Source organism: Neomonachus schauinslandi, chromosome 9, assembly GCF_002201575.2.
Source record: "Neomonachus schauinslandi chromosome 9, ASM220157v2, whole genome shotgun sequence".
NCBI lineage: Eukaryota > Metazoa > Chordata > Mammalia > Carnivora > Phocidae > Neomonachus > Neomonachus schauinslandi.
The window spans coordinates 957,748-980,451 of record NC_058411.1 but is presented as its reverse complement, the minus strand read 5'-3'; the positions used below and the strand labels follow the sequence as shown (position 1 = coordinate 980,451).

Genomic DNA, 22,704 nt, shown 5'->3' with positions numbered 1-22,704 from the left:
ACAGCGGGAGAGGGAGCACAAGCAGGGGGAGTGGGAGAGGGAGAAGCGGGCTTCCTGCTGAGCAGGGAGCCTGATGTGGAGCTCGATCCCAGGACCCCGGGATCATGACCTGAGCCGAAGGCAGACGCTTAACGACTGAGCCACCCAGGCACCCCCAAAATAAAATCTTTTAAAAAGTAAAAACGGGCACCTGGGTGGCTCAGATGGTTAAGTGTCTGCCTTCGGCTCAGGCCATGATCCCAGGGTCCTGGGATCGAGCCCCACATCGGGCTCCCTGCTCAGCCGGGAGCCTGCTTCTCCCTCTGCCCTTCACCTTACTGGTGCGCTCTCACTCTCGCTCCCGCGCTCTCTCTCAGATAAAGTCTTAAAAATATATATAAAAATAAGGCATGTGGCATCATTCTGCAGAGTCGCACATGCTCCTATATTAAAAAAAAAATGCCAGTTGACTCTTGAAAGCAGAAGTTATAGCACATTTAGGGGTCTTGACGTTTGTGGATGCAGAGTGTGGGAATGGAGTGTGCCCTGTCCTGGTCCTGCTTGTGAGGCCCCGACCACACTTGAAGACGAGAAATGCAAGGTATGCCCTGTCCGTCCCAGAGTCGCTGGGCTGGGGCCCTACGTGCAGCTCGGCATCGTGGCCAGATCCTGCAGTGGAAAGCAGCATCAGTGGGAAAACTGGTAAAACAAGCCAGTCAAGGAGAGAAGATGATGTTTGAAAAAAGTCATTTAATCCAAAATCAGGCGAGGAAAGATGAAAGAAGGAACAAAGAACAAATGGGGCGCAGAAGAACAGCAAGAGGGTTCGTAAGCTCAGTCTTGCCCACAGCCGCCTGCAGTATGAACAGACCCAATGCCTCAGTCAAGGCGGGAAAGGCCAGAGCTGGTCGGATTGTCCCGACAGACAGCAAAAGAGCGAGACCCTCCTCTGTCGTCTACAGAAGTTCACCTTCGGTGTAAAGACACAAAACCCAAAGGACGGTAAGCTCCATCTCTGAGCAGCTGTCCCTGGCTGGCAGCTTCTAGATAGCAGGCCCAGCCCCTAACACCCCCAGCTCTGCAGGGCATGCACATCCCCCATCACCAGGCAGGCCCGCAGCCCCAAGTTAGCTCCTTCCCACACCTGCCGCGATGGGGGGGTGGGGATGGCCCCCGGGAGTTTTCTGTCCAAGGTGCCCATTGCCTTTGCGCCCCCCCCACAGCCCCCACCCATTTCCTCAGCTCCCCCCACTTGAGATGGGGTTGTATTGTGTCCATGCCCTTGACCTTGACCCCTCTCCTGGGACAGAAAGCATCCCCCATCACCTGTGGGAAGGGCTGGGCCCGCCTGACAACGGGGCCCCAGGCTCCTCCCCGGTTCCCGCCCGCACCTGCCACCGCAGCCACTGTCTGCCCAAAGTCTGAGGACAACGGAAGGGTGTCACTGTGTTTTCTCTGGTGGACTTTGCTCTTTTCTGTGTCAAGGTATACATAAAACTTAAAGGCCTTAACCATTTCAAGTGTACAGCTCGATGGCATTAAATACGCTCACCACCGCCCACCGTCGTCTCTGGAACTCTTCATCTTGCAAATCCGACTCCCCAGCCCCTGGCACCACTCTCTCTCTCCCCGTGCATCTCACTCCTCAGGGCCCTTGTGTAAATGGAATCCTAATGCCACTCGGCATAATGTCCTCAGGGTCCATGCATGTGGCGGCGGGAGCCAGAAGGTCCTTTTCTGAAGGCTGGGTCACAGTCCCGTGAATGGACGGGCCTCGGTTTGCTTATCCATTCACCCACTGTGGACACTTGGGTGCCATCCACGGTTTGGCCCCCGTGAATCATGCTGCAGTGACCATGGCGACGGGCTCTCTGCTTTCAGCCCTTGTGGCTACAGACCCAGAAGTGGACTTGCTGGGTTATTGGGTGTCTCATTTCTCGAGGAACCGCCATACTGTTTGCTCTCAGCGGCTGCACCGTTTTACCTTTGCGCCGACAGCACACGGGGTTCTGATTTGATGCCCATGTTCATCCGTGTGACATCTGGACGTCTCTTTTACCTCTTTCATATGTAACGTTTGGTGTGTGTGTGTGGTTCCAAAAGAGCTGTGTCCTCTTGTGACTGGGGCCTACTCCGGATGTGCCCCCAACCTGGCACTCCTCACAGGCGCTCCCTCCAGCGGGAGGGGACAGCCACCCCACCTGGAGTCACCTTGGGGTCTGGAAAGGGAGGGGGCCCCCCCCACCCCCACCTCCAGGCGCATGCCCCAGGACCTATAAATGTCCCCGCATCCCAGCCACACCTGCATGGGAGAGATGAGGCCAAGGCTCCCAGGCTCCCTCCGCCCGTGCTTGCCGGGCAGCTGGCTCCTCTGCGCTGAGCAAGCGGCCACCGGGCATCCACCAGGTGGCGCCTGCCACACGTCCCACCAGGCGGCGGGGTCCCCGTCTGGGCCACTCGCACCCCTCTACCCAGCAGTCCCAGACTTGCTGCGTGACCTCCGCCAGGCCTCCTGGGCTGCGAGGGGGTGACCCGGCTGGGCATGTGGACAGCCTGGGCACCTGCCCACTCTTGCGCGCCGCCAGGGAGGGCCATCCTCTCTCAGGGGCAGGCTGATCCTGCTCCCCCTACACAGGCCGGCCAGCCCACACGCTTTCACCCGCCACCCACCAAAACAAGCCACAAAGTTGAAAAGCAGTGTTTATTGAAGAATTTGGAGGGAAAGTCTCATAATAGTAAAAATAGTAAAGTTGAATGTAAAAAGCGCCCCGGTGCAGCATGGCGTCCGGCCGCGAGGCGCGGAGGGGGCGCTGAAGGCCCCTCCGAAGGGCGCTGGGCGCATGGCGGGCCAGTGAAGCTGCTCCAAAGGACGAGTGCTACCTGGGGACACCATCGAAGTGAGACGCCCCGGAAGGGACCAAAGGGTGGGAGGGAGGGGCTTTCTTGTCACTCTGATTAAAAAACCCCAAAATGCATGTGAACAGCGTAATACACAGCAACGGATTGCAACCTCGTTCCTCTGCCTCTCGGGCGAGCCCGGCCTGGCCTGCCCCAGGGAGGGGACCAGGCCAGCGTGCCACAACCAGGCTGCTGCTGGTGCCCCCAGGCTGGGCCAAGACAGCTGGCGGGAGGGACGGAGGGGCCAAGGCAGGGCGCACCCGGACCCCCAACTGCACGTGGCTGCATAAGGCCCTCGACCTTTTCCTATGTGAATCTAATCGTTCTGAAGGCCAAGGCCATGTCTGGAGACCTAGATGAAATAAATTAAAAAAGCCCGCAGGACACCTTTGCTCCCGGCGCGGCTGGCAGGGAGGGTGCCCCCTTCAAGGCGGGCCGCCCCGCCCACAGCGCGAAACGTCTTCCCATCCCCGCTCGGAGGAGTGACATGGCTCCCAAACGCATCCAGAGATAAACATGAAATACAAATCGTCCCGCGAGGCTTCCTCCCCGTCCCCTGAAGCCGCCGTCAGGAGTGCGGCGCGGCCAGCTGGCCTTCCTCAGGCCGTGCCGCTGGCCGAGTAGGAGAACTGCGGGAAGTGGGGCCTCCGCTCGCTGTCCTCACCCTCCATGTTGTCACCTGCAGCCGGGCGGGCGGGAGGTGCGCTCAGACGCCAGCACCGGGAGCACAGCTCCCGTGCATCCAGAGACTGAGGCAGGCCCTAGGGCTCGCCTCCCAGGCCCTCTCACTGCCAGGGCCGGGACGGTGCCCTCCTGCCCCCATCACCACCCTCCCGCAAGGGAACACTGCAGGCCTCAGGAGAGAAGGGAAGAAACAGGCTTGGGGGTTGGCGGGGAGGTGGCCCACCCCTCACCTTGGTCGGGTGGCGTGATGGTGATCATCTGAGCCGTGAATTCCTCATCAAAATACCTGGTGTCTGTCTCTGACGTGACCTGGGGCTTGAAGGGCGGACTGAGCTGCAGGGGACAAGGGCAGGGGGAAGGCAGGTGACAGGCTGCACTCTGCACTGCCCCCAGGGTCCGAGCTCCCCCTCACCCCCCCACCCCCTGCCAAGGGAAATGCCTCCTGTCTCCAGGCCACACTGAGGCCATGGAACGGGGCTCCAGCAGGGAGACACAGGGGAGGATGGCGGCCTGGAGCCCTGCAGACATGCCTCTCCCCCAGGGGCAGGCCAGGCCATGCTCGCAGTGGCCCCCACAGCTGACCAGCTCTGCAGGGCCCCAGGGCCCCAGGCAGAAGAAGACAAGTCCATTCTCTCTTCTAGCCTTCACTTTCTTTCTGGTTCTCTTATGAAGTAGGAAAGAGATGAAGAGGGATGCCGTGGGACAAGGTGGACTCCCAGCCCCATCCTTAGGTGCCACTCACAGCCTGCCTTCCTGACCACAGCCACTCAGCCCAACTGCCAGGGGCTTCCACTCTGATATTCATGATAAAGGGACAGTCCCAAACCCACCAGGGCCAGCAAGTAGTATTCCCATGCAGTGGCTCTGGGGGCCCACGGCAGCCCTGGGAGGGGACCCCAGTAGCACCCAGATAGTCCTGGGGTACAAGGTGAACTTACATGCCCCAAACCCACACAGGGCTCCCAGGGCCCTCCCTGCCCAACTCCCACCAGGAGAGGAGACCAGGCCTTCCTATCTGCAGAACAGGGAAGGGACAAGTCCTGAGCGCAGGGCCTGGCTGGCCTCATTCGCGGCTCAAGGACAAGAGTGCAGCCAGCTGAGTCAGGCTGCAGAGGATGCAAGGGCAACTGTATGGGATATGTCCATGTGAGCAGGGCCCTGCAGGCAAGCACCGCCCCCCAGCACTCCAGGGCTGCCCCTCACGAGCTAGCAGGACCTCCGGTCAAGGTTGGGCAGCTGGGCTGTCGGCGGGCAGGGAAGCGGATAGGAGCTGGGCAGGGCGAGGGCGCCTGTCATGCAGGCAGGACAGAGGCCCAGCCGGCAGCATGTGGCCGGCAAATGGGCCTGCACGGGGAGGGTAGGCGGGAAACCAGGTGGAAGTCTGTCTGGTGACAGGGTGTCCAGCACAGCCTGGTACAGCTTTCCTGAGCCTGCTGGGCCACCCGGCCAGCCTGGGCCAGGGCCTGGCCGCTCCCACGTCCCCCCAAGGGCAAAGGGCAGGGGGATGTGTGCACACAGCAGCTGCCTCGCTCCTGGGAGGCCTCCCTCCTGCGCCAGACGGGCAGGTGCTGTGCCCCGACCCTGCACGCTCGCGGAGAGCAGGCCTGGGCTCTCCCTGCAGCAGGAGGCACGGAGGTCGGAGGGAGGGAGGGGACAGCGGGGCTAGCAGCCCCACTCCACCACCAGCCTGTAGCGGGCAGCGTCGGGCACAGGGCGCCCTCTTCGGGGAGTCCATGCCTACGTAGCTCCTCCCGGGGCTTGGAATGAGGGAGGACCCCGCAGAACTCAGGAGGAGATCCCGCAGTACAGACCCTGTGAGCCGGGGGAAGAGGTACGGGCAAGGGCAGGGAGAGGGATGGGTGTGCACGGGTGAGTGTGCAGCAGGCCCCCACACACCTTCTTCTCATACACGTCCTGCCACACGATGCTGGCGAAGAAGCGATGCTGCATGATCTCCTTGGCGTCCTCTGAGCCCCCTCCAAGCCTGTGGGGGCATGTCGGCTGCTGCCACCTGCCTGACTCGGCCACAGGCCCCTTACCGGCCCTCTTCCCTCCCGCTGGGGTCTCAGCACGTGGGGGGATGGTGCAGGGGGGACAGCGTGGTCCCAGGGGGTGGGGGAAGCACAGTGCGAGGGTGACCGCATAGTCCTGGGGTGGTGGGGATGGTGCAGCCCCTCTGGGGGGCTGTGGACGGCACTATGCCAAGGGCCATGCCCCAGCACATGTAGGACACTGGGGAGAAGGGTGCTGCCAGCATGGCGGGGTCCCCTGAGCAGGTGCGAGAGGCTACAAGGTCGGGGTCAAGGTGCCCATCTGGCCCCAGCGAGCCCTGGCCGAGGACGTCACACGTCAGCCATCGGTGCGGCCTGGAAGCTGCCCTGCTGTCCCGACAGGAAACTGGGGGATCGCGTGGCTCACCTCTGCTTGGGGTCCTTCTTGAGCAGCCCCGAGAGCAGGGACTTGGCCTCGGGGCTGAGCGTGCGCGGGAAGCGGAGCTCCTCCATGAGGATTAGCTCGAAGAGCTTCTCGTGGTCCTGGTTGTAGAAGGGCAGCCGGCCGCACAGCATCTCATACATGACCACGCCCAGCCCCCACCAGTCCACCGCCCGGCCGTAGTCATTGTCCTCCAGCACCTGGGGGCGCAGGGACACAGGGTCGTAGGCTGCCCGGGGGGCGTGGGGTCCCAGGCCGCCCAGGGGACGCAGCAGGGGCGCACCTCGGGGGCCAGGTACTCGGGTGTCCCGCAGAAGGTCTTCATGGTGGCCCCGTCCTTGATGCCCTCCTTGCACAAGCCGAAGTCTGTGATCTTGATGTGCCCGTCCTTGTCCAGCATGAGGTTCTCCAGCTGTGGGGGGCGGCCTCCAGGTCAGCACCAGCCCGCCCTGCTGCCCTGCGGCCCCCGGCCACTCCCGCCCACGCACCTTAAGGTCGCGGTAGACCACGTTCTTCTCCGAGTGCAAGTAGTCCAGGGCAGACACGATCTCAGCGCCGTAAAAGCGGGCCCGGTCCTCAGGGAACACGCGCTCCCGGGACAGATGGAAGAAGAGCTGCAGGACAGGGGTGTGAGGAGCGCAAGGGCCGCAGGGACCCTGGCTCCCTGGGGCGGGGCACCCGCCGGCCGGGCGCCCGAGGGCCCCCTGTGCTGGGGGGGGGGCGCCCGAGGGCTCCCTGTGCTGGGGGGGGATGCCCGAGGGCTCCCTGTGCTGGGTGGGGGCGCCCGAAGGCTCCCTGTGCTGGAGGGGGACGCCCAAGGCTCCCTGTGCTGGGGTGGGGGGGGACACCCGAGCGTCAGCCTCATGCGGGCCATGCGGCCACCCTACCTCTCCCCCGTTGGCGTACTCCATGACGAAGCAGAGGCGGTCGTGAGTCTGGAAGGAGTACTTCAGGGCCTACGGGGTAAGCAGAGCGGCTACCGTGGGCCCTGGACCCGCCCGGAGCCCCAATGCCCACACGCCATTCTTGAGGAAGGCGCAGTGTGGGCTCTGTATCAGATCTCGGGCGCCCTGCACGGGAGGCAGGGCAGCAGCTAGGGGGACCCTCGGCAAGGGGAGGACGTGCCCAGGGCAGAGCTTACCAGCCACTTTCCTACCTCACACCACAGGGGGCCTGGCTCTAAGAGGAAAGGCCCACACAATCAAGTCGTCCCCACAAGTGACCGACCCCGGATCTAACCCAGCGGCCGGGATGAGCCCCATTCACGGAAAACGGGACGGCGGCCTGTCCACTCCACACCGACCAACCAGCTCATCCACAGCTCCCAGGAGCCGGCTGCACCCAAGATGCTCACTAAGGCTAATTAGTGGTTTTCCGTACACCCCTCCTGGGCTGAGTGCCCCGCAGCACAGGGACCCTCCACACTCGAGCCTCAGAGGGGAAGCAACTGGAAGGTGGAGTGCAGAAGGGTAGGCATGGGGGCTTGGGGGCAGCAAACAAGCCCCCACCCCTTTCCGGCATCGGGGCCTCCGCCCCCGGCACTCGGAAGTGCGCCCACCCTTGGCCTGAACTCTGAAGCACACCAGCCCTGTGTGCGGGGAGACGGGCACACGGCCTCCAGCACTCACCGTCAGGAACGGATGCCTCGAGTTTTGGAGAACGCGGTTCTCTGTCAGTGTGTGGGCGACCTCGTCCTGGAAGACAGGGTCAGGTGAGCCGCCCCCTGCCACCTCCCGGCCCGCCCTGCCCCGGCCCCGGCCCTGCCTCCTACCTTGGCCACAATGACCTCCTTCTTCAGGATCTTCATGGCATAGTAGCGGCCCGTGGCCTTCTCCTTCACCAGGATCACCTTCCCGAACGTGCCCTTCCCCAGCAGCTTCAGGTACTCAAATTCGTTCATGGTCTGCAGGGCGGTGGGCAGGCACCTGCGGTCGGGGGGGGCCCAGGCCCCCCTGGAATCCCGCCTCCCTGCCTTACTTCCCACACGGGGCTCCCGGGGGCCACGCTGGGACCGCCAGGTCCCTCTGAGGTGGGGGAGGGCCTCACCACACGGTGCTTGGGCTTGGCCAGGGACACCTCCATCTCCTCAGCCCCCGAGTTGTCACTGGGCGAGCCCGACCGGAAGTCCATCATCTCTTCCTCCTGCCTCTTGAGCCCGTCGGCCACCGTCTGGATGGCAGTCGTCCACTCCTCCCTGCAGGGCCCGCAGGTCAGGTCCCGTGACCCGGGCCAGGACCCTGGGGACACCTAGGCCTAGCTTCCCACAGGGTGGTGTGTCCTCCCCACCGGAGAGCAGGGCCCCGGCACCCCGCGCGTCCCCGTGGGTCCATCTTGTACCGCTCCTCGGGTGTCTCCACGTGGAAGGTGCGCTCGATCACTGTGGTCCACTGCAGGCAGCGGATGATGAAGGTGTTGGGCCTGGGCCGCTCCGTCTTCATCAGCTGACATTCTGGGGGCAGGGCTAGGTGGGTGTCTGCACACACAGCCCCACCCCCAGGACCTCCCCAGGGGTCACGGGAGGCCTGCTCCCATCCCCACTCCAAGCCTTGGCTCCCCTCGTAAAATGGGGCCAGGATGCCCATTCCAGCCCAGACACCGGGCGCCGTGCTCTGGAGCAGTGGGGCGCCCCTGCGGGGCCGGCTGGGGCTGGCTCACCTCAGCCCCCTGCCATCACCTCCCTCAGTCCTTCGGTCTCTGAGCCCACGCTGCAGGCCAGGCCACGGCTCGACCGGCCAGACGGTGAGGAGTATGGATGCCCCGGCCAGGGGCCCGCAGGAGGGAAAGCAGCTGGCCCCTGAGCAGGAACCTCCCACCATGTTCACGGCTGTGACTGCCGGGCCCCCGCCCCCTCCAAGCAGGGCCAGTCCCAGAGCAGAGGCTGCTGGTGACGCAGCCTTCAGAGAGGCCGCCTGTCCTGGCAGGAGGCTGGAGGACATGACCCACCTGGAGGCTGCTTGGGCTGTACCCGCCCCACACTGATGGTACCCCATCACCCCCCCGAGGCTGGGGATTCCAGATGCGTAGCAGGAACGTGCACGCACACACCGGGAGCACGCGCACACCGGGAGCACACTCTGACACACCTGAATGTGTGCACACACCAGGAGCCCAGGGACCGTGGGCATGCACCAGGCCCTGAGAGGGGTGAGGCAGTCAGGGGTGCTGCTGGGAAATTCTAGGCCGATGCTGGCCCAGCCTGTGTGAGCAGAGAGGGGGCCCTGGCAACTTCAAGGGGCCCTGGCCGGGCTCAGCGGAGTGTAAGGAAGTGGTCCACCAGGGCTGGGTGCCAGGAGGGGCTTGGGGCCGGCCTTACGGGGAGGTGGCCTGTGTCAACATGGGGGTGGGGGACAAAACCTGTGGCCGGTCTTCTCCATCCCGCACCCCCAACTCCCACTCGCTCATCAGAGACCAGGTTTTCCCAGGACCTAGGCACCTGGCGCCCATCTCAGAGCCTGGTTTCTGGTCCCCCTCCCCAGAATCCATCCCCAAGGAAAGCCCCTCCCCCACTGCTCAGGCAGCCCTCTGGATGGTGTCTGCCTCCGCAGAGTCCCTGCCATCCCCCTGTACTCTGCCAACACAGAACATTCCTGAGGGCCCCCACGCCCCTGCCAGCAAGGTGGCACCCACCCCAGCCAAGCCTCCTTCCTGAACCCAGCCAGGGAGGCAGTGAGGGGGGCCCACATGGTCACCAGGCTGCAGGGGGTGGTGGTGCCTGCCTCCTTGGTCTCCCTTCCGCCTAGGGCCCCTCCTCGAACAGCTGCCTTGCGGAAGCTTGGGGCTGGGGGAGGGGGGACTCAGGACTCACTGGACCCAGGTCACAGTAAAGCCTCCCTGGGAGACCCCCAGGCTGGAGCCTCCTTGACAGAAGGCCCTGGGGTGGGTACACTGGCCATGCCCCTTGCCCCTGCAGCACGGCACCAGGTACACTGGAGGGTGGGCGGGACAGCCAAGGTCCAGGAGCGCCCCTCCTCTATATTCCTGCAAGCGTGGAAGCCATGTGCCGCCCCCCGACCCCGTCAGCCCGTGCTACCTCCTCCTGAGGCCCTGGACCAGAGCCTGCCCCGGGCCATGTGCGGGGCTGGAGGGCAGGGAGGGCAGAGCTCGGCGGAGGGTGGAGATGCATGAAGGAGCCTAGGGTGGATCCCGGACCCCCAGCGGGCACTGCACTCTGCACCCGAGGGCATCCCACGAGGGACCCAGGAGGCCTCTCCGTTGCTGAGCCCCTCCCTCATCTTCCCGCCACCACTGGGCCTGTGTGCCAGGGCAGAGCCAGGTTTCAGGGTGGCTAAACCAGAAACAAGAGACCAGGCTGGACGGCCTGCCTGACTCAGCCGCTCCCCCGCCCCCCCTTGGCAGCCCAGCTCCGTGCCCGGGGCTCCCTCGCCCCAGGGTCTCCAGCCTCGGGACTCAGCATGAAGAGCTCCCACCAGCCAGAACCGGCCACTCACCAGTTCCCACGGTGACTCAGAGCCAGCCCAGCCCCCCTGGTCCCTGGCCGCTGCTGGCTCCAGACACAGAGGCCCGGGGGGGGGGGGGGGGGCGGGCATCAGTGTGGGGGCTGCTGGGCACAGAATATTCCTGGCACCCTGCCCACCTGCCCAGCCAGGGCAGTCCCCGCTGCAGCCCCATGTGGCCGCAGGTACTTACGAGCCACAGAGAAGTTGTTGAGAGGGGACTCTCGCTGCTCGACATCCTGGGGCCGCTCCTTGTAGCCGATGAAGGTGCCGTCATTCTTGAGGAGGAAGTATCGGGGCCGCCAGGTTTTGATGTACTCCCCTGAGGACACGTGGGCAGTGAGGGGCCGCGGCCACCGGGCCCTGCTCCCACCTCCCCCCAGAAACCCCGTCCCTGTGGCAGGCCGGAAGCTCACTGCACCCGAGCAGACAGGACACCCTAACCCCAGCCCCTGCCCCCTGCCCCTCACTCCCAGCACGGCGGGCGGGGGCTGGCCGGGAAGGCCATGGGCCCGGGTGTCAGGGCTGAGCTCACCCCACCCAGCGGGGGCCAGCCAGCTGCTACAGTGGCCGTGGCCAGTGGACTGCCCACCACAGCTGACCCCTGGCCTACAGGCCGGAGCCTGGCGTCCAGCACTGCGGGGACAGTGAGCGAGACTCAGGGCCCAACTCCCTGGGCTGGGCACTGGGACAGCCCCTCACCACCCATGTGACAACACTCCCTGTCCAGGGCCCCATGGGCAAGCCAGACCCAGGAGGTGTGTGTGTGGTCCTCAGGCTGCCACCTCCCACCCTTGACCCCCACGGCCCACAGTGGGTTACCCAGGTACAGGGGGAAGTTTTCCCCAAAGTTTCGCCACATCAGCCATAAACAGGCATTCACACTTAAGAACCAGAGCAGATGTCCTCTGCGATATCCGAGCGACTGTCATTTTTCATACTGACACCGAGAAAAAAGATGTTTCATTTACATTTTGCCGAGCAAGGAGTTTGAACAACAACAGAGAACTTACTAATTAGACAACTGCTTTATCGCAGGGGCCACTGGGCAGCAGGTGGGGAGGGGGCTCAGCCCTGGGCCGGGGCTTTCCCTCCCAGCTGAGTCCCAGGGGAGGGACAGAGCAAAGGCCCCATCCGGGACCGGACACCTCCGAGGTGCTCCCGGCCCCTCACCGCCCAGCCCCTCCCCACCAAAGGCCTCTGGGTGTGGCCTCTGAGACCCAGCCAGCCCTCCTGCCGCTCCACCTGGCCCATGGGGGGCTTGCCTGGCTGCAGGCAGTGGGGGTCACCTCTAGGCCCAACACCGCTGGCCCAGGGAAGACCCGAGCGATGGCCAGGGACCTGCCCTGTACCCCAACAGCATTTAGCAGGATCTCCTCCCGGTTCCGCTGAGCCCCCCAGCCCATGAAGACGGTGGGCTGGGAAGGCTATGGCCAGGCCTCGTGCAGACGCTGCTCCTGCCCCTGGTGGCCTGGGACTCCCCCACGGACACCCCCTCCCCGCCGGTGCAGCATGTGGGCACGAGCGGAGTAGGCTCTGGGGGCCGTGTGTAGCCCACCACCCGTGCGGTCCCGGGCCGCTCGCTCCCACCCGCCTGCGTGCCAGTCTGGAGCTGTCGGCCCCTGATGGAGTGCCTCCCATCCCACCAGCTGCCGCTCCCCGGGATGCTAACTGAGCGGGGAGACTGATGAGCGCCTCGCCTGCGCAGCCCCGAAAATCCATCTTGATTCGCCAACTGCCGCCAGCTCCCGCCGCGCCCAGCTCGGCCCCCCAGCACTGTGCCCTGTGCGTGCAGTCGGCACGTATGTGCCTGCTCAGCAGCACCCACACGCCTGAGCGGGCCTCAGTTTCCCCACTGGGTCCAGGATCCCTGGAACGGGGGTGCCAGTGCTGCTAAAAGTACCCGGGACTCCCCCCGGCCACTTGGCCCTGCACCTGCGGCCTAGTAGCCTTCACCCCCTACCCCACTCCAGGGCCAGGAAGGTTCTGGAACCCAGAACTGGGGAGCCGGGGTGGGGGGGCAAGGGAGCAACACTGGCAGGGAAGAGGTGGAGGAGGGGCAGGCACCCACCCTGGCTGAGCCCCGGACAAGAGGGGTGACTCTGCTGGGCCCTCCACCAGCCCCCAGCCCCAGGACACTGAAGGGGGGACCACGGCCGGTCCCCAGCTGCCCCCTGCCTGCAGCCCCACATGGCTGAGCCCAAGAGCCACACAACACCCAGGTGGGATGGAGGGCAGGGAGGTCTCACTCAGCCCCCAACCTGGGCAGCCGGGCACACAGACCCCCTGAGGAGGAGTGGGGACCCTAGGGGAGGCTGGGGCCAAGACTGAGACACACAGACCCCTTCTGCCTGGCAGGGTGCAGTCTGGCGGTCACCTGGGGGCCGAGGCGGTGCCAGATGCATCCTGGGCCGTGGCCTGCCTCTGAACGAGTCCAGGCCAGACAGATGGGGGCCCCAGAGCCCTGCTCACTCCCAGGCCTTGGGGTGACACAGACGGACCGCGTGGGGGACGCAGCCACCCCTGTGCCTGACCACAGCTGTCCACAGCCACAGGAGGGCAGCCATGGGCGCTGGGCGGGGACAGACACACATCAGCCAGTGCTGCTGGTGGGAACTCCCGAGCCTTCACTCCAGGCAGGTGACAAACGGGAGCCCAAGTCTGCCCTTCAGGACACGACTCCCTAAGTGGGGGTCCCCACCACTCCCTCGGGGGCCAATGCCTGCCCACAGCCAGGGTGATCTCCTGGCAGCCACTCAGGGGGCAGCAGGAAGTGGCCTGGACCCAGGCCCCGGGCCTGTCTTTGGTCCCTGCCACTCACAGCCAAAGCCCAGGATCCCCAGAGGGGCCCTCCACCCACCCCATCCCACCCCATCCCACCCCACCCCATGCAAACATTTCAGACCAAGGCCCACACAGGGTCTCAGCACAGGCCCAGGACCAGCTCAGCACACAGCTCAGCAGCCCAGCCAGGATCCCGTACCTACCGCCACGAGACAGGAGCCACGGCAAAACTGGGGGCAGGCACCCCTACCCAGAGGGTCTGTCCCTGGGTGGGCAGGCAGGCAGGAGGGGCAGCATCTCCGTCCCCGCTCAGGGTTCTCTCAGAAACCCAGCCCCGGGCCGGGGTCAGGGAGGGACCCATACTGTCCCTCGGCCCCGCAGCACGACACCCACTCCTCGGAGACCACGTCCTGCCCGGCCACCAGAGAAGGGGACTCATGCCCTCCTGAGCCCTTCACTCCCACGCCAGGGCACCCACACAGTAAGGGCTCCAGCTGGGGCAGGGGCGGGGCAGGCAGGCTTAGCCAAGCCCCTATTCTGCCCAGACTAGGGCTCCCCTACCTCCTCCCGCCCTCCAAGGGCCCCTCAGCTTCCAGCACTGGCCCCCTTGGTGTCCCCATGTATCCTCCACCAGGAGGACCCTTCCAATATCCCTGCTCATCTTGGGAGGCAGCCCATGCCCAGGAAGAGGCTGGAGGTCCCCAGAGAAAGGAGGGGTTCCTTGTAAACAACCCGGCCTCCCACAGCCCGAATCACACTGCCAGGGCCACAGGGAGAGGACCTAGGGACAAGACGGGCAGAAGCTGAGGGCCTGTCCCCACTGTGGCTCCCGGGCACGTGTCCCGGGCCACACTATGGTCAGGGCACCCCAGGCAGCAGACCTGGGGGCTGGGACCCATGCTGTGGGCAAGCCGGGGGCCCCACCACAGTCCCTGGGCCGGACGCTGCAGAGCTGTCCACACCGCCGGGGGCCCCGGCCCGCGCAGCCACCATGCCCTGAGCTCCGTGAACGCTCCCAGCCCCCGGCTCCCGGGGAAGCTGCCGGATAAACACTCTGCTGCAGCGGTGGTGGCGGCTGGCAGGGTGCCAGGCGGCGCTGAGCTGTTTCTCCACAGCAAAGCGAGCCCCAGCAGGCCCGGGGAGCGGGCACCAGCTGACAGCGGCGACTGTTCGGTCCCCCGCCGCTGACACATCCATCGCGGGCCGACAGCTGCCGGGCGCCCATTTACCTTCTCCAGCACAGCGAGCAAACGGGCCTGCTGACAGCAGCCCATCCATCGCCGCCCCCCAGGACGGGGGCAGGCAGCGGGAGGGCATGGGCACAGGTCATCTTGGGGGGCCCCACCTGCCAGGCCTCTGCCTGTGCACAAGCCAGGGTCCCGGCTCCCCATCCCACAGGCAGGATGCTGGGCCACAGCCTGACCTCCAAAGCCCAGGAGCCCCAGGAACCAGTGCCGGGGGGGGGGGCGGGGGTCACACCCCCACTCAGACGGGGCCCCGGGGCTGTTGGGGTGAAGCACACCAATCTGCTCGAGACGGAGCCTCTCCGAGGGCAGCATTCACGGGGTCCTCCCGGAGGCAGGGCTTGGACGGCCAGTGTGGCCGAGAGAGGCATCCACTCCGTGCCCAGCAGAGGGGCGCCACGTGGAAGAGGACACATGCTCCCCTGGCATGGCCCTCGAGCCTGGCTGCGCCCTCCCCCGGCCCACCACCCTGCCCTGCCTTCTCAGAAGGCCCCCTGACAGGCAGGGAGGACAGGGCTCATTATGCCCACCAGCTCACTGGGGAAACTGAGGCACAAGTAGGGGACTCTCAAGGTCACAGATGGTGAGCAGAGCTGCCGATCCTGCTGCCCAGGCCGGGCTCGCTCCTTAACACCAGCTCAGCTCTTCACGGGTCTTTGGTTCTGCCGTCCAGCAGGCAGGCCCCCAGAGTCACGGCCCAACGCACACAGGTAGACTCAGGAACACACTGGGGCCGCTCCCCGCCTCCCTCCTGCCTCGGGACAGCGCCTCCCACCAACCACCACGTCCAAACCCACTGCCACCGACCAGCCGCTGCCAATCTCCTCCGCCTAGACGTCCCACCCAGCCGCCGTCCTCCCTGCACGCCCCCACCTCCTGCTCGGGCACCGTGCATCGTCTGCACACAGGCCAGACGCGGGGCTGCCCGGAGTCCCAGCCCGGCTGCCACACATCCCCGTCCCCCTGGGATATGCCCACGTGCTTGGTCCCCACAGCCTGTGCCCACACCCACTGTCTCATGCTAGTCTCCTGCGCCCTCCAGAGCCCCCGCAGACAAGGCCACAGCCCCACTGTCCTGGTGCCCTCTGCCGTGCCCTGCCCACTCTCCCTGCACCAGCCTGGGCCTGTGTGCCCACCCCCCCCACCCCCCACCTATTCCAACAAGCCAGCCACTGGGTCACCTGTCTCCTGCCCGCCCAACTGACACGCACCTGGCCTCACCACAGTGGGGTTCGGGGAGGCTGGGTTTCAAAGGCCTGGGTGTAGTGGGGGGCTCAGGGGCAACCACAACCACACCCCTGCCTCAACGAGAATCCCAGGGGGCCGGGAGGTTGAGCGGGCAGCCCCCAGGCCCGTCAGTCCACCAGCTGCGCCTCCATCTGCTGGCCCCTCAGGTCACAGGCCTGGGGAGAGGGGGCTGCAGTCTTGGGGCCCACTGGGGGTCTGCGAACCCAAATCCAGAGCCCAGAGAGCCTAGCTCAGAGCACCCACAGCTCACAGAAGCAGCTTGGAGGAACCCCTCCCCAACCAGGCCATCGAGTCTCACATCCCCAAAATACGGGTCTACTATTTCTTAAGGGTAAAGACACACACCTGAACGCAGGGAGGAGGAAAGTGAGGGCTGGGCCCGGCAGGGGATGCGCAGCTCCCAGGAGCTGGCCCGCGGTTCGCCCTGCGGGGACCTCTGTCAGTCTGTGCAGAGCCAGATGCAGGCCGGGGGGCCTGCCCGTGGGGCTGCCGGACAGGGGCTGGGTGTGCCGAGTGGACAGGAACGGCGGGCCTCAGCCCACGGCAGGGGGTGGCCCCGGCGAGCAGGAGCAGAGCCTCAGCCACGGGCTCCGGTTATGGGAGGGCCCGCAGGGAGGGCGCGGGCCCCGAGCCCGGCTGGGTGTGCCTGGGCAGGAGGGACGCCGGAGGCGGCCGAGCCAGCCCCCACCCCGCGCCGTCCCACGGCACTTCTAGGAACCTGGCCTGGTGTAACCCAGGCTGGCCTCTTCTGACAGCTGCTGGTAGGCGGGGGTCTGGGCATGGCGCTCCGGGCCTCAGTGTCCCCCCCGCACGAGTGCACTGTGCTGCCCGGGGCCCCCCACCCCCACCCCCCTGCATGGAGTTCGGCCCTCCGCAGGGCAGCCCTGCCCAGAGCACACCACAGCCACCGGCTGGGGCCACCAGCACCGGCCGAGGGACCCAGGGTTGGCGGGCGGTGACCCCTCACCCCCCGAGCGAGTCACCCCAGCTTCCTCTTCTGTTGTTTGTTCTGCAGAGAGAGCCCAACAGGCTCACAAAACAGGAAACAGCCCCCAGCGGTGGCGGCCACAGCACACCTCCCAGCCCCGGCCCGGCTGCCCGGCACTGAGCTGCCCCCGGGGCTAGGCCCGGGCCTCACAGACACGCGGCAGGGCGCCAGCTGCCTCTCGGACCGGGGGGCTGCGGGGACCAAAGCCACAGCCACCTCAGCGTGAGCTGGGCGCTGGGGCCACCCCTCCCCCGACAGCCAGGGCGACCGAGGCACACGGGACGCCCAGAGCAGCCCTGGCCTCCAGCCTGGGGCACAGGGTCCGGCGAGCGGACGTGCACCTTCGCTGGTCCTGCTGAGCCCACCGCCCCGCGAGGCACCCGGCGGCACCCCCCGTGCAGACAAATCCCAGGGCCGCCTGTCCCCCGGCGTCTGCTCAGCAGCGCTGCCGCCTCTCCAGGGGGGAACCGGGCTGTGTCTCCAAGGTGGAACCGCCTCCCCACCTCGGAGCCCCACGAGGGACACAGTCAGGAAACGGGGCTGGCCGCCGCTGAGGGAGGGGCGGCGGGAGAAACCTCAGCCCCAGGAGCCCGGCCCCCGCCACGACGCCGTGGACCAGCTCAGCCTGGAACCCGAGGCGGACCCACGCCCGAAAAGGCCCAGGCCTGCGGGGCTCGGCGAACTCAGGGCCGCGGCCGGCACCTCTCGGGGGAGGACCGGCGCTGGGTGCGCGCACGCACGCGCACGCGCGCTCACACACGCGCCGTGCCCGCGCACACCTGCCCGCAGACCTCGCCCGCGCCGCGCTTCCACGCCGGCCCCAGGAGCAGAGCAGCCCCACGCCCACAGGCCTGCTGCCCGAGGCCCGGCGGGCCACACTGTGCTCCGGGGAGGACAGCTGAGCGCGCGCCTCTGCTGGTCCCTCCCGGCCGCCAGCCGGCCCGCGCGAGCACAGGGGTGCCCGCCCGAGGCTCCCCACCCAGGCCCAGAGCCCCTGCCTTCATCCTCCGCCCAGCTCCTCCCTGCCTTCCTCCCCTCTCCTGGTCCACCCACCCGGTCCAGCCGGCCTGTCCGTGGGTCAGGGACAGCCAGGAAAACCCCCACGAGCCTGGCTGGGCAGACGGTGCCCACACGGTCATGGGCTCCAAGAGTGGGGCCAGTGGGCAGGGACGCCCCAAACCAGCTGCACAGACTCAGGCCACGGCCTTAGCACAGAGTAGTCGGAAGACAAAAGCGCATGCCACAGGCCAAGCTCGGCCAGACCTACATCCTGGAGCACGCTTGGTTTTTTTAAATTGTCAACCTTTAAGAATCAAGAGAAGGCACGGAAGGGACCAAATCCTTGAAAATGCAAATTTTTGAGTAATGCTGAGCCCACCAGCCCCCAGCACGAGTGGCTAGAGCTGGGCTCGGCTGCTCCTTGCTTGGGGCGTCTACTTATCACTCGGGATATGTGTGTCAAAACATCCAACTCTTGCTCAGGCCCACCCATCTCTGGGGACCCCCGTCTGCCCAGCTTACTCTCCTGGGGACCGGCTCCCCACTGGACACACTGGGACACTGAGGCCCAGAGGGCCTGCCTGGCCCCCAGAACACCAGAACAGGTCAGTGCAGGGCTGGAACTCACCGCCCAGCCTGGACTCCCCTCTGCCCACGGCGGCTGCTCTGGCCCCGGGCACAAAGCATCAAGACACCCAGGAAACAGCCCAAAGGTCACTCCCCACAGATGGACGCCCACCTCCCCAAGGGGAGTAGGGGACCCTCTCTCCTGGCCTGAGGCTAGGGCCGGGCAGCAGGGCCTGGAGGCTGCCGAGGCTGGCTGTACCCTGACTTAGGGCCCCCGATAAACAACATGCCGAATGTCACCAGGCCATTCTCCACCACCGTTCCCATCATACACACAGGGAAACCAGTGCCCAAAGAGCTCAACAGATTTGCAGTGACGAAGCAGCTAAATCAGATTCAAACTCAGATCTCTAGATGCCCCACTGGGCCCGATACCCTACCCCCCAGCCCCTTCAGAAGGCACAGGCCCTGAGTGGCAACCTGGAACTCAAGCAGGCATCAGAAAGGCAGCCCCGCCCCAGCCTGGCTGGCCAGTGTGTGTCCCAGTGACGGGGTCGGGGGCCCTGGGCAGCCCTGAGGCCTTAATCTAAGTCAACAAACGTTTGCCAAGAATTGAAGGCGTACTGGTCCCAAGTAGGGGCTGTGGATGTGTGCTGCCAGGCACGGGGAGGGGACATCAAAGGGGGCTGTAAGGTGAGGCAGACAGGGCTGGACCCGGCAAAGGGGCTTCAGGCAGGAAGCAGGACTCGGGGGAAGCAAGGAGGAGGTAGGCAGTGGGGGAGGGGATCAAGAAGGCAGGCGGGTGCGGGGTGCTTAGGGGAAGCTAGGTGGAAGGGCTCCCCACGGGCCACAGGGCCCTGGAGCCTTCTCACCTCTGTCTCAAGGCCCGGTTCACTGTCCTCCCTGCAGCTGCCAAAGCAAGCTCTAGAAACACACAGCTGACCACATCCTTGATCCTCTGCTTCGAGCCCTCTGCAGCCCCCGATCCCTCATCCCTGTCACCTCTCACCTCCCACTGCAGCTCCTGCAGCTTCCCAGCCTGCTCTGCTGGAGAGCTCCTATGCATCCTACAAAACCCAGTCTCATGACACCCGCTTTTGCCATACCTCCCTGTCTGCTCCCTCTGCAGCTGAGGTCCCCCTCCCAACAGCCTGTGGGGTCCTGGGCTGGGGATGGGGCATCCTCACGGCATCTGCTGGAGGGCATGCATGAGGAGTGGTGAACTAGCTAGCTGGGGTCACCAGAGCTTTGGGAAGGAACAGGTCTGGAGGAAGAGGAAGTTGGGGGGGGTAGCTAATCCCCGCCCTGAGGCAGGAGGGAGTCACTCGCCAGGGGCACCTGGACATGAGGCCTGTCCATCCCCCACTACCCATCCCTGAGCAACAGAGGGCTGTGAGGCAGGGGGCTGTGGGCAAGGCTACAGAGCAAGGGGCCAAGGCCACGGCTCCAGCCCCCTGGGTCCCACCAAGCCCCTCCCTGGGCGCAGGGCCCTGTGAGTGCGGACAGGGGAGGCTGGGCGGGCACCGGCTTCAGGCTGCTCGCTGCTCCAGCACAAACACACCCCATGCTGGGTCCCTGGGTGGTGCAGGGCCCCCCCACCCCAAAGCCCAGGCCCGAGGCAGGCACCAGGCCAGGCCAAGCAACTCTACCCTGCCCTCAGGAGCCCTCGGGCAGTGCCCCGGGCCGCCAGCGAGCCAGGCCTTGGACGGGCCCCAGTGTCCCCACCGCCTTCCAGGAAAGCAGGGAGGGAGGCGGCAGCCACCAGGCCAGCCAGCCCACACGGGCTCCAGAGCACCCGAGGGAAAGCCTGCAAGCCAGCTCCGGGACCCCGGCCCCGACCCGACCCCGAGGGCACTGACCTCTCTTGTGCAGCCAACCCTCCTTCACGATGGCCACGTCGTTCATGGTGTCCAGCTCCAGCACGTCGGGACAGCCCCGGCGCCACTCACAGGCCCCTCTCGGCAGGGTCTCCTCGAGCCCAGCCGGCGTACCCAGCCTCTGCAAGAATCAAAGGGTAGGGTGTGAGGTGGTGTCCAGCTTGGGGCCACTCCTCCAACCCCACGGGGAGGCCGGGAAGCCCTCTGCACCTAGGGGCCCATGCAGGGCCCCCCTTCCCACGCAGCCTGCCCCGCTCACAGCCACTGCCGCCCCCCGCTAGCTTCCATCACGGCACCTGATGCAAAGCGCACGTGACTCGACCTGTTCCCTGCGGCCGGGCCTCCCCTCCACCTTGGCTGCAATCTCCCTGCCACCCCTCTGACCTCCAGCCCTCAGCGTGATGCCCCCTGCGCCTGTGCCTTCGTAGAGATCACCCCCATCCCCAAAAGGCCCTCCTGGCATATTCTAGCCTCCCTAACCTGCCAACCCAGCAGACGCCACCTCCTCCGGGCAGGAGCCCGGGGCAGAGCCCCATAGGCTGGGGCTCTCGGGGCAGGGCCCAGGGTTCCTCGTTCTTGCCCCAGACTAGGAAAGAAGAGAAATTCAAACATGAAGCAAGTAGGGCCAGGAGACCAGGCGGCTGGCTCAAATGAGAGCCCAGAGCCCTCCGGGGTGACATAAAAACCTCCAAGAAACCCCAAGCCCCTCCTAAACCACAGAACCCCTGCTGGCCTGAATCTGGTTCATTCATTGGGCCAACATGGAGCAGGCATCTCTGGTTTTGCCAGGCTCGGCCCTGGGGACAAAGAGAGGTTCAGATGGGTCCTGTCTGTAAGAAGCACCCAGTCCAGGGTGGTTACAGGCCCATAATCACAGCATTCAGGAGGCAACAAATGGGGGGTGCGCTGTACGAATGCAGAGGCGCCAGTGGCCCACCAGCAGCCTTCTCCTGAACACACACTTTGACCATTGAACCTGAGTGGCCCTCCCCATCGCTCCCTGCTGGATGAACTCCTAGGCATCCCTCAAAACCCAGTTCACACATCACCCATTCTGGGCATCCTGGGAAAGAGAATTCTTCCCACGCACCGTCCTCTGCTAGCCCTGCCCACAAGCACTCCTGAGGGCAGGCCGGGAGCGACCCCACACCCCCGGACTCCCAGGCCAGGAGGACCCGAGGGCCTCTGCAGTGGATCCCAGCATGGGTCTTCCCACAGCTGCGGACCTTGTCCGGCAACGCACCTTACTGGCCTCCTGAGGCATGGGGCTGGGGCCCAGAGAAGGCTGCTCGGCACTGATGGTCTCAGGCTAAATTTAGAAGGGCAGGAAGACCCCACTGTCTGTGTCTACTGCCAGGCCGGGGAGATACACTCTGCCCCGGGAGGAAAGGGCCCAGCGTGCTCAGCAGGCCACGGGGCAGCGACAGGCAGCAAGCAAGACTGAGGGAAGGAAGAGACCTCCAAGGACAGGGCTCTGAGCCCCTGCGAGGCAGGCGCGGCCCCCCCTCTGGCGACACAAGTGGGCGTGGCCTGCAGGCAGAGGGCTGGACCCAAAGACCTCTGGATGTCCCCACCCCCACCCTGGCCTAAGCAGGGCCTGCTGCTGACAGAGTCAGCTGTCGAGCCCCGTGTGTAAAAATATATCTGTGCACATGCACAGGGTGATGTGCATCTGCACAGAAATGAACACACCACGCCAGCGCCTGGGCCGCCGTTGGGCGCAGGGCCGAAGGGACGGAGGGTCCCCGCTTCCCATGGCTTCCGCACCGCCAGTGCCTTCACCATAAGAGTGTGTTAGTGCCGTGATTATTTACGGAACAACCTACCAAAAATCACCTGTGCTCTTATAGGGCCCCCTCCGTCTGTCTCCAAACACTGGTTTGTGAACTGTATGTTCCGCTGGGGGAGGGCAGGGAACCCAGCCCCGCCAATGCACCCCCTGCCCTTCACTTGGCCCAGAGGCTCAGAGCAGCCAGGGGTAGCCTGGAGCAAGGCTGGGGGGCCCTCTGGCTACCGAGCACAGGCCCGTGCCCCCCACTCTGCCCACCATGGCAATATGCAGGAACCAGTCCTGCCCGCGGACAAGTTCACCAATTGCCCCCCTATCCCCCAACCTGGGGGGCAAGTCCCAGCCGCCTACCAGGCCCCAGCCTCCGGGATGGGGTGGGCAGCACCTCCAAAGCCCACCCAGGTCACGAAGCAGTTTCGGGGCCCAGGAGGGTTGCTAGTCCTTTGTGGGCTGGCCCGGGCACCTCGCCATCACCTACAACTTTTTGTCTATGGGCAAAGGAAGTCTTCCCAAGGCCCACCCACAAACTTGAACGAGGGCTGGAGCAAGCCTTTCCGAGGTGCCCCTGAGCACCTACTGTGCGCCGCGGCCGGCCAGCCCGCCTCGTCCCTCATCCCCTGCCCGGCCCGACCGGCCGCTCCCCCAAGGTCATGAGGGAGGCCGGGGCCACGGCCCGTACCCCCGCGCCGCCGGCCCGGCCCGCGCGCCCTCCCCGCCCAGGCCGCGCTCGGCCACTTCCTGCTCCGCTCCTCCACCCCGG

At 65.7% G+C, this 22,704-nt stretch overlaps 1 protein-coding gene across 1 annotated transcript; it reads right to left on the bottom strand.

The window, feature by feature from the left end:
• Positions 1-2,672: 2,672 nt before the first annotated feature.
• On the bottom strand, positions 2,673-21,759 carry AKT1 (AKT serine/threonine kinase 1). Its single transcript, XM_021679884.2, has 14 exons — positions 21,399-21,759; positions 20,138-20,276; positions 10,642-10,770; positions 8,332-8,443; positions 8,041-8,188; positions 7,766-7,897; positions 7,623-7,688; positions 6,882-6,950; positions 6,483-6,608; positions 6,278-6,406; positions 5,980-6,194; positions 5,458-5,545; positions 3,792-3,894; positions 2,673-3,556 (listed from the first exon to the last, which is right to left on the bottom strand). Exons 1-14 carry the CDS (start codon positions 21,417-21,419, stop codon positions 3,477-3,479), a joined length of 1,557 nt encoding a protein of 518 aa, XP_021535559.2. The 5' UTR covers positions 21,420-21,759; the 3' UTR covers positions 2,673-3,476.
• Between the last annotated feature and the right edge of the window lie 945 nt (positions 21,760-22,704).

Bases quoted from the DNA above. Each gene is read 5' to 3' on its own strand.
- AKT1 (XM_021679884.2), bottom strand. From the start codon at position 21,419: ATGCCTCAGGAGGCCAGTAAG. The intron at 6,609-6,881 runs GTAGGGTGGCCG...CCTGTCCTGCAG, and splicing joins AGTACGCCAACGGGGGAGAG to CTCTTCTTCCATCTGTCCCG. The intron at 5,546-5,979 runs GTGAGCCACGCG...ATGCCCCCACAG, and splicing joins AAGAAGGACCCCAAGCAGAG to GCTTGGAGGGGGCTCAGAGG.